The sequence below is a fragment of the Tyto alba genome, unplaced genomic scaffold, assembly GCF_018691265.1.
Source record: "Tyto alba isolate M040663 unplaced genomic scaffold, T.alba_DEE_v4.0 Super-Scaffold_5, whole genome shotgun sequence".
Lineage (NCBI taxonomy): Eukaryota > Metazoa > Chordata > Aves > Strigiformes > Tytonidae > Tyto > Tyto alba.
The window spans coordinates 14363919-14373245 of NW_024881326.1; the positions used below are offsets into that span (position 1 = coordinate 14363919).

General features: G+C 56.3%; 1 protein-coding gene across 3 annotated transcripts; it reads left to right on the top strand.

Moving 5' to 3' along the window:
- The first annotated feature begins 135 nt into the window (after positions 1-135).
- On the top strand, positions 136-9226 carry ARR3 (arrestin 3). Of its 3 annotated transcripts, XR_004408405.2 has the most exons (19): positions 136-349; positions 678-762; positions 1728-1773; positions 2345-2375; positions 2748-2808; positions 3180-3224; positions 3633-3832; positions 3943-4002; positions 4245-4312; positions 4624-4759; positions 4857-4941; positions 5067-5139; positions 5674-5811; positions 6324-6407; positions 6707-6730; positions 6810-6862; positions 7236-7245; positions 7633-8452; positions 8804-8918. XR_004408405.2 is itself a non-coding variant. In XM_033001621.2 (18 exons), exons 3-18 carry the CDS (start codon positions 1757-1759, stop codon positions 8895-8897), a joined length of 1179 nt encoding a protein of 392 aa, XP_032857512.1. In that variant the 5' UTR covers positions 152-349; positions 678-762; positions 1728-1756; the 3' UTR covers positions 8898-9007. The 3 variants fall into 3 exon arrangements, 2 of the variants coding, with proteins under 2 accessions (XP_042663060.1, XP_032857512.1); XM_033001621.2 differs by lacking the exon at positions 7633-8452 and having other exon boundaries at positions 152-349; positions 8804-9007; XM_042807126.1 differs by lacking the exons at positions 7236-7245; positions 7633-8452 and having other exon boundaries at positions 148-349; positions 8804-9226.
- The last annotated feature ends 101 nt before the right edge of the window (positions 9227-9327 follow it).

Genomic DNA, 9327 nt, shown 5'->3' on the forward strand with positions numbered 1-9327 from the left:
TTACCATCACCTTACTCCTAAGCCCACTTTGCCAATCTCCGTAAGCTGCTTTCTCAGGGCTCTGGCAGCAGCTGTATTTATAGCCCACTCTTACTCATGAAGCGTCTCCCCGGTTAATAAACTAATAGGATTCTTCCCGAAAGTATCTCTTCCACTGTGCGCACGCACACACACACACACTGCACATCTTCAGCCAAAGCCGAGCAGGAAAGATCAGATGCCAGGGGAGGGACTGCTGGCGGTGGGTATAAGAAGCAGCAGGACTGGGAGCAGCCTGTAGTGACTGGGTGGCAGCGGGACGTGCTGGGAGGGGAAGAGGAGAGCATCTGTCTGTCCATCCACCTACCAGGTGAGTGCTGCCTGCTCTGCTACCTGGGCCCTGTCAGTGATTTGGGGCACAGATTCTGCTGTTCTATAAAACACTTGGAGGCAGGGACATTGGTGCCAGACTGTGGCTGGAAGGAAGGTGCTTTGGGGCTGAAAGCAGAAAAATGTGGCCAAAAGGATTTCAGTGGGGCTGAGGCAGAGGGCAAGGGCGGAGGGGCTGATAGCAGTGTGGGAGAGCTTAGCCAAGTCAGGAGGGGTCCAAATCCCCTCTCTGGGGCTTGGGTGGGAGATGCAGAAGAGGAGTTCAGCTCTTTACTCCTGCCTTTCATCACCTCATTCTCAATTCCCAGGCTCTGGAGAGAGAGGAGCCCACAGCACTACTCTGCTCTCACTCTCTTTGCACCTTCTCTTGCTGCTGCCCAAGAAAACCTGCAGGTGAGGATGCCCGAGCTTCACATCCCACAGCACCTGAAGGCATCAAAGACCCCGTGTTTGAGACTAATCCTTTGTTTTCCCATGGGGAAGAGGATCATCTCCTGCCCCCATATCAATTTCTTCTTTCTCTCCAGCATCCCTGAGGTTGTGTAAAGAGGCAACTCTGCCCACATGCCCCCGAGGCTTAAAACCCTGCGTGGGCTTAAGCTCTGCTAATGTCAGAGCTGCCTAACTTTAAGAACCTGAGCTCATCTCATCTAATCTCCTGGCGAATCATCTGGTGATCGGTGCGATATTTACGGTTTAATTCTGGATACGAGCCTTGAGCAAGCAAAACACAGGCAGCGCAGTTGGGCAGGGCTGGGCAGCGTGGGGATCAAGGGGCCGTGGGTCAGGGCTGTGCACCCCGAGACCCCACTGCCCACAGGGTGGTTAAGCTGCCCTCAACCTTTCTGCCTGTGGTTTCCTTGCTCTCCCATGAGTGACAGAACAAAATGAGCCCATTCCTGCCGTTAAGCCTTGACAGCCAATTTCCTGCAGACAAGAAAAAGTCATAAAATTGAAACTCTGTAAGCTCTTTTGTTCATTTTCTTGCCTTTCCCAGCCTTGAACTCACTCCCTTGGGAGTCACCCCTGTGCTTCCTATTTTCTGCAGCCTGCCTGCCTGGGGCGTCACTCTCCCTTCTCTTCCACCTCCTCTTCACCACACTTTTGGCCAGGGGCAAGTGGCTTCCTCTGCTCGGCTGCCCCACTGGGTCTCCAGCCACTACCATGTGCTTTGTGTGCAGCCCTGCAGCTGGGCAGCCCCAGCTGAACCCCAGGCATCCCCGCTCTGCAAAGGCAAAAGGCCCCGCAGTGCTGCAGCCCTGCAGTTCGTTGGGGCATGAACGATTTTGTTGCGATGGCCGGTGGCTGCCCATTTCCCACGACCTCACCCATCATTCCCCCTCCCCCTCTCCCCACAGATCCCTGCCTGTGTGGCTGCTGACCTAAAATGGCAGAAGGAGCAAAGTAAGTGGTGGTGGTTTGGGTTTTTTTTTTGGGGTGTTGTTTTGGTTGTTGTTGTTTGTTTGTTTGTTTTTTAATTGGGATAGAACCGGACACTGTGGGGCAGAAGCAAAGGGAGAAAATGAGCTCCCTGGCTCCCCCCACCCACTGCCCCCGTGGGCTGGTATGTGAGCTCGCTGTAGCAAGATGGAACAAGCCATCACGGGGCCAACAAAGCACCTTCTCTTTTCTTCTGCCTGTCGGTGTTTTCTCGCTTGCCTCTAAGACACGTCCTGCTAATGCATCCCCACCTCGACACTGACATGCATGTCAGGAGCATGACATCCCCTGGGGCAGCCAGATGGGGTGGGTTTGGCTCTGGATTTGCAGGACACCAAATTCCCCAAGGCCAGGACATCCCATGCACACTATGTTGTAGCTCTTGGAGATGCACCATGCTTGCAGGGAAGCCCTCACCCCCTTGCCCCAGGGAGACAAATGGCCACCCACTCACTCCCTGGCTTGGGAGTGGGCTGTGCCACCTCCTGCATCATCCAGAGTGTTCCCAACCCATCTGTCTGTGTTTCCTCCGCAGGGTGTTCAAGAAGACCAGCCCCAACAGCAAGGTGAGTCCATGCATGCAAAGTTGGGACCACGTGCCCCATCCCGGGGTGCGGGTCAGCCCAAGATGCTGTGCTGGGGCTCCTCAGGGGTGGCTCTGCCCATGGGACGGGATGCAGGCTGGGTTTCCCTTCCCTTTGAAATCTCCTGATTGACTCCCGCTACACCTGTCATGATGCCACTGCAGGGCTCAGTTTTCAAAATAGAAATTAGAAAAAAAATACCTATATGAACTTTTAAATGCAATGCCTGGTCCGACATGCGAACAGCAGGGTTAATGAGCCCCATGGCACAACCCAGGGCTTGAAAATTTTGGCCAATTCAATGGCAAACACTAACTTATTTCATTCTTCCCTTTCACCATGTGCTGCCTCCAGCTATCCATCTACCTGGGGAAGAGAGACTTTGTGGATCACGTGGAGTCAGTGGACCCCGTGGGTGAGTGGGACCATGCCCATCACGGACGGGGAAGCATGGGCAGCAAGTGGCCGGGGAGACTGGTCCCTGTGCTGCAGGCTGCTCACTCTGCTTCCTGCTGGAGTAGGAGCAAGGGCAGCTCCAGAGGAGCAAATGCCCTGTTTTCCTTATAGAAAAATGGTGGGGAAAGGGACAAAGTCTCTTTGCAAAACAACCTGGACACACTGCTGGTGTTGATGCTGGAAGAGGCATTGCTATCCCCCTGACCAGCAGCTCCCCTCAGTCACCTTCCCTTCTGATGCACAGATTATTTGAATTTAAAAAGCGCTGTATTTTTGCAAGGATCTTGCTCTGACTGAGCTCACCGGCCCTTCTTCTCTGTTTGTTTGCAGATGGCGTCTGCCTGATTGACCCGGAGTACCTAAAGGACAGAAAAGGTATTAATACAGAACACCCCACATTATAAGGCGAAGGGATGGAAACCAGTGCAAAGCTCACAAGCAACCTGAGACTGTAGTCAGGTTAAAGCGGCAACAGGTTGTCTACAGCTCATCGTACACAGGGCAATGGCAGCTGACCTGGAGAGGAAAGCTGCCTCTTTCGTCTCACCTCTTCTGCTTGGGTCACCGGCTCTGAAGCTACCCATGCCTTGCAGAAAGATGTGATGAATCTTGTTAACTGCATGTTTGAGGTCTGGGTCCTGATAACAGGGTAATATTTCTCCTACAGAGTTATTAAAGCAGTTTTTCTTTCTTTCTTCTTTTCTCAACCCCTTTCCCCCCATGTTTGCCCTTTATCTCACCCTTCCCCCAACCCTGGTCCTCTCCATTCCCATTCGGCTTCAGTGTACGTGTCGCTGACTTGTGCATTTCGCTATGGCCGAGATGACCTCGACGTTATCGGATTGACCTTCAGGAAGGACCTCTATGTCCTGACCACCCAGATCTTCCCGCCGGTGCCAGACCAGGCACCCAAAACCCTCACTTCTTTGCAGGAGAAGCTGCTGAAGAAGCTAGGGGAGAATGCTTACCCCTTCACCTTTGAGGTAGGGGCTGCTCAGCCCTTCCTGACCTCACACCTCCATGATGTGCACCAGAGCTCATCTCTGGGCATGCTCTTTATTTACTTTTTTCTGTCTTTCCATGTTCTGCCCAGATGGCCACCAACCTGCCCTGCTCAGTCACCCTCCAGCCAGGACCAGACGATGTGGGAAAGGTGAGCTGCTGTACCCTACATGTGTCCCCTGGGCCCGTTCCCCCAGGCAGGGGGTTGTGTGCCAAAAACGAGCTGATTCTCTCTCATGGGGACATGGCCTGTGGGATGAGGGTTGAGGAGGAAGGATGGCTGGAGCTGGGACCAGGATCTCTGGGGATGCAGTGGAGGAAGGAGCAGAATGAACCTAAACCTCAGGCAGCTCCTGAGACCCTCCTACTTAGTGACTGTACATGTCCCCCCAGGCCTGCGGTGTGGACTTTGAGGTCAAAGGATTTTGTGCTGAAAATCTGGAGGAGAAAATTCACAAGAGGTATTTGAAGGGGATCCCTTTCCTTCCCCCTGGCCCTAAAAACGAGCAGAGGGCTTTAGGATGGCCAGCTCCGGGGGTTGGGCTGAGGACCTGACATCAGCCTGTGCCACACTTGCACCGGGTACTTTGCCTGAAAGCGGGGCAGTGGTCCCCACGTCAGAGCCCACCACGTCCTAAGAGCAGGCTGCAGCTTGCATCCTTTGGTTAGAGGCACTGTGATGTCCCCGAAGACAGCTAACATGTCCCCCTCAAAGTCTGTGTTGACGCATCCCTGCCGGGGAGACTGGGGGTGACCACTTCTCACCCCGCAGGAACTCAGTGCGCCTCGTCATCCGCAAGATCCAGTTTGCACCCCTGAAGATGGGGCCACCCCCGAAGTCGGAGACAACCCGGCAGTTCATGATGTCTGACAAGCCCCTGCACCTCGAAGCCTCCCTGGATAAAGAGGTGAGTACAGGGGCCATCCCCTGCTCATGTCACCACGTGTCCCCAGGGACAGGGACTGGGATGCCCAGTCACATAACCGAGCCTCTTCCCACTGCAGATCTACTACCACGGAGACCCCATCAACGTAACCGTCAACATCAACAACACCACCAACAAGATTGTGAAAAAAATTAAGATCTCAGGTGAGAGGGGACAGGAGAGGCACATCCTGGCACCCACCGCATCCCAGACTCTTCACTGGAGATGGGCACCACGTGCCTGCGCCTCTGCCATGTCACCAATGCTGCTCCCTCTTGTCTCTCCTCAGTTAATCAGATCACAGATGTGGTCCTCTATTCGCTGGATAAATACATGAAGACTGTGTGCACCGAGGAGATAAAGTAAGTAAAAAGGGGCTGGGGGTGGCATGGCATCGTGGCCAGAGGGAGGAAGAGAAAGAAGGAGAAGGAAGAGAGGAGAGTGATGGGGAGAGGGGGTGGGGAAGATGTTTTTACAGCAGGCAGCAAAAATATCAGGGTTAGAAGAGCAGATGCAGAGGAAGCAGAAGAGAAGGAAGGCTGTGGACACCGTGGCCCCCAGCGCAAGCTGGTGTCGGCTGGGGAGGTCCCTGGGGGAGAGTGCACAGCTGCCCCCGCCGGCTGCTTCCTCTCCTCACTTTGCATCTCTGAGGCCAGACACAGCCCCTGCACCCCTGAGAACAAGGAGGGATGCAGCAAATGTGGGGGGTAGAAAAAAGAAGTGGTTGTATAAGGGAACGAAAGGAGGAAACAGGCCCAGGCAGCTGTGTGGGGAGGGCAGGGTGGAGAGGTCTGGGTCTGCCCAGGTGCCCGGCATGATGCTGAGCATCTCTGGTAGGTGCTGAGCACCCTTCAGGCTGGTGCTGACTCTGAGCTCTCCTCTCCCACCACTTCCAGCGAGAACGTGGCAGCCAACTCTACCTTCTCCAAAACATACTCCGTCACCCCCACGCTCCTGGCCAACCGTGAGAAGCGAGGCCTCGCTCTCGATGGCAAGCTCAAGCACGAGGACACCAACCTGGCCTCCAGCACCGTGTAAGAGCCGGGTGGGCTCTCCCTGCTCCCCACCACGGCTGGACCCATGCCTTCCCCTTCTCCAACAGCTTCCCGCTGCTCCAGACGCTCTGGGCTCCCACCAAGGGTCCCTCACACCTCCTGTGTCTGAGCCCATCCCATCCAGATGGAAAATGTAGATTTTATGAGACGGCCACAGTCCCACCTGTCCATCTCACAGGACAGACATAGCCCCCCAGTCCCAACCATCACCCAAAGCCCTGTATCCCTCTGCAGAGCTGCATCGGTGTCTCATCTCAGGAGTAAATCCCAGCTCAGGCAGCTCAAGTGGCCTCCAGAAACTCTGTGGCTTCGGCCAAGTGACATTCCCTCCACTCTTTTACTGTCACATTGTGTTGCCCTCTCCTGCTACACCCCTGTGAACCCCAATGAAACAGGGCATGGAAAGAGCCCCGGGAGCTGCCATGGGGGGAGTGGACAGGGCCTGCGAGCAGCACTGCCCACCTCACCACTCCACTCTGCCTTTCTCCTAGCCTGAGACCCGGCATGGACAAGGACGTGCTGGGCATCCTGGTGTCCTACAAAGTGAAGGTCAACCTGGTGGTGTCCCGAGGAGGGTGAGGCTCTGCAGGCATGGGAGTAGGGACTGTCTTGGGCCGTGCTGTGGGATCTTGTGCCACTGGGCAGATGATGAAGGGACTCATGCTGTGGATCCCATTGCCCCCTGCCCTGCTCCCCTGAGCTGTGGGGCATCTAGGCTCTGGGCTGCTCTGTGACTCCCACACCTCCATCCCCATCACCGCTGCCCTTCACCCCTATTATAAATCTTCTTCTACCTTATTATAAAACAAAGTCTAACACCTCCCCTCCTCTGCCTTGACTGATTTCTGTCCCTTCTCTCCCTGGGCTGCTGCAGCATCCTGGGGGATCTCACTTCCAGGTAAGGGGGGAGCTGCCTGCGGGGACGAGCCCAGTTGGGTGCTGGGTGGGTTTATTGAAATAAATGCTTTTCCTTCCAGCGACGTTGGTGTTGAGCTGCCTGTTATCCTGATGCACCCGAAGCCTGTGGACGGTAAGTGGCACCTGGGATGTTGCTGAAACATGGGGGAGGAAAAGGCAGAGCTCATTCTGAGGGGAACTGGTAAAAGCAACACCGATGCAGCTGCCTCTGTGCAAAGGGCCCTGCTTTGCCCCAGCAGCCCTGGCTGAGGGACAGGCAGAGCTGCTCCAGTTGCCCAGCAGCCACTCTCTGTCTGGGACCAGCCGTGGGAGCAGCTCTGCTCCCCATGGCGCCCCAGCTGCTGTCCATCCCAGAGTCTCACTTTCCAGAAAAACACCCGAGCATTAAGAAGACATGTTAATTGAAATGTGCTTTCTGTATTAACCTGCATGTGTCTCTCCCTCAATCCTTGCTTCCCTGTGCTTTGCTTATTGATGGACTACAGATAAGCCAAGGTAAAGAGATCACGGAATCATAGAATCACAGACTGGTTTGGGTTGGAAGAGACCTTAAAGACCATCTAGTCCCAGCCCCCCCACCACAGGCAGGGACACCTTCCCCCAGCCCAGGGGGCTCCCAGCCCCGTCCAACCTGGCCTTGAACCCTTCCAGGGAGGGGGCAGCCACAGCTTCTCTGGGCACCCTCTGCCAGTGCATCACCCCCCGCACAGGGAAGAATTTGTTCCTTGTGTCTAACCTAAGTTGCCCTCTTTCAATTTAAAACTGTTACCGCTCATCCTATCCCCAAACCCCCTGATAAAGAGGCCCTCCCCACCTTTCCAGTAGCCCCTTTAAGTACTGGAAGGCCACTATAAGGTCTCCCCAGAGCCTTCTCTTCTCCAGGCTGAACAGCCCCAACTCCATAGCGGCAGAGGCAGCAGGAGTGTTGTCACAGGCTGGGAGGATTCAAATTCTGGGCTCGGCACATGTTCTGCAACTTTCCAGGGCGTATTTTACAGCTCCCCTTGCTGCAAAGGCAGCAGCCTCTCCTGTTGCAAGCCCAGACCTCGCCTTGTCCCTTGCAAGCAGCCGGCAGTGCTCCATCTCACAGTCACAAGTGCCACTGCTGGACATAACGTCCCCTACAGCCTTGGTCCCCATCCGCCCCACGCTGAGGTCCCTTGACTGCTGGGAGCAGCACTGGTCACAGCCCCATGCCCCCGCACGCTCCCCAGTGCCAGAGCCCTCTTCTCCTCCCACCACATGAGCTTATTCCAGCTGAAGCCACAGCTGGGGTTGCTTCCCTCTGGGAAGCCGCAGCGTGCCAAACCCATTCCTGGCAACCATGCCTGGCAGCCACGGCCAACCGGCCACGCAGCTGGCCCCGGCTTGCAAAGCCCCAAAAAGCTGTTTTTTGTCTGGTTACACCCTGCAACAGGACATGAGCACTGGGATTTGGAGCCTGGAAACTCCGGCTGCAACTGCAAGGCTTTCACCCCAAAGCCTATCAGGTTCCCAGCTCAGTGAGGATATTTAAACTTGCAGAGGAGGAAATCTCTTGGCCTGTCCTCACCATCGCTCCCTGTAGATTTTGCCAAGTCGTTTCACATTCGCAAGCTTTTGGAATCAGTTTTGCTGACTCTTTTTTTCCATTTTCTTCCCCCCTCCTTTTCATTTTGCGGCTCTCCCTTGGTGTCATCTGCCGCTCGCCTTTCACAAGGAGGTAACTAATCTCTTTGTCTCCACTTCAATTTCTTTTCCTTCCCTTTTTTCCCTTGACAATGCAAAATATGGTCTTAAAAAATGCCGAAAGTTGCAGTTGCTCTCCCCCAGTTCCTCTGGTCACGCACGCTCACAGCGAGTCCTGGATTTGCGCGCCTGGGTCGGGCTGTGGCTCACGGTGACCCCCCGCTACCCGGCTGCTCCCCACGCTGCGGGGGGTGACTGGGCCGGGCCGGGCACCAGCAGGATTTGTGCACTGTCCCCGAGTAGGCGCAGGGTTTGGGTGCCAGCAAGGATTTCGCCCTCTTCACTGCGGTGCACGCCGGGCTCACCACGCTCTGCTCTTTTCCAGCGAGGAGGACATCATCATCGAGGAATTCGCTCGCCAGAAACTCACGGGAGAGAAAGACGACGAAGACGAGGAGGCCAACAAAGAGGAAAGCTGACCCGCTGCCCGCTCGGCCACTGGTCCCACGCGCCCCGGTTCGGGACGCAGGCGTTCCCCGCTGCCCCGATGTGTTCTCCCCGGTGCACCCTCCTCCCCCGCACCCACCCCGAGCCCCGGTTTGTGGCGGCGGGAGCTGCTGCCTCTCATCCCGGTACCAACCACGCTGGGAGGCCCCACTGCGCCCGGGGCGGTCGCTCCCACCTCCCCGCACCCATGGGTGCCGGGCAGGGGTGCGGGGGGGGGTGGGAGCGCCGTCACCCGCCTGCTTGTCGCGTACGCGCTACCCTGTGACACCGTGAGAAATAAACCCGCCTCGTTGGCCCCGGTGCGGGCTTCGTGTCGTGGCGGCGGGAGAGCCCGGGGGCGGGCGGCGGGGGGGCGAGGCGCGGCGGAACCGCCCCGCCCCCCCCCCAAAAAAGGCGGCCGGC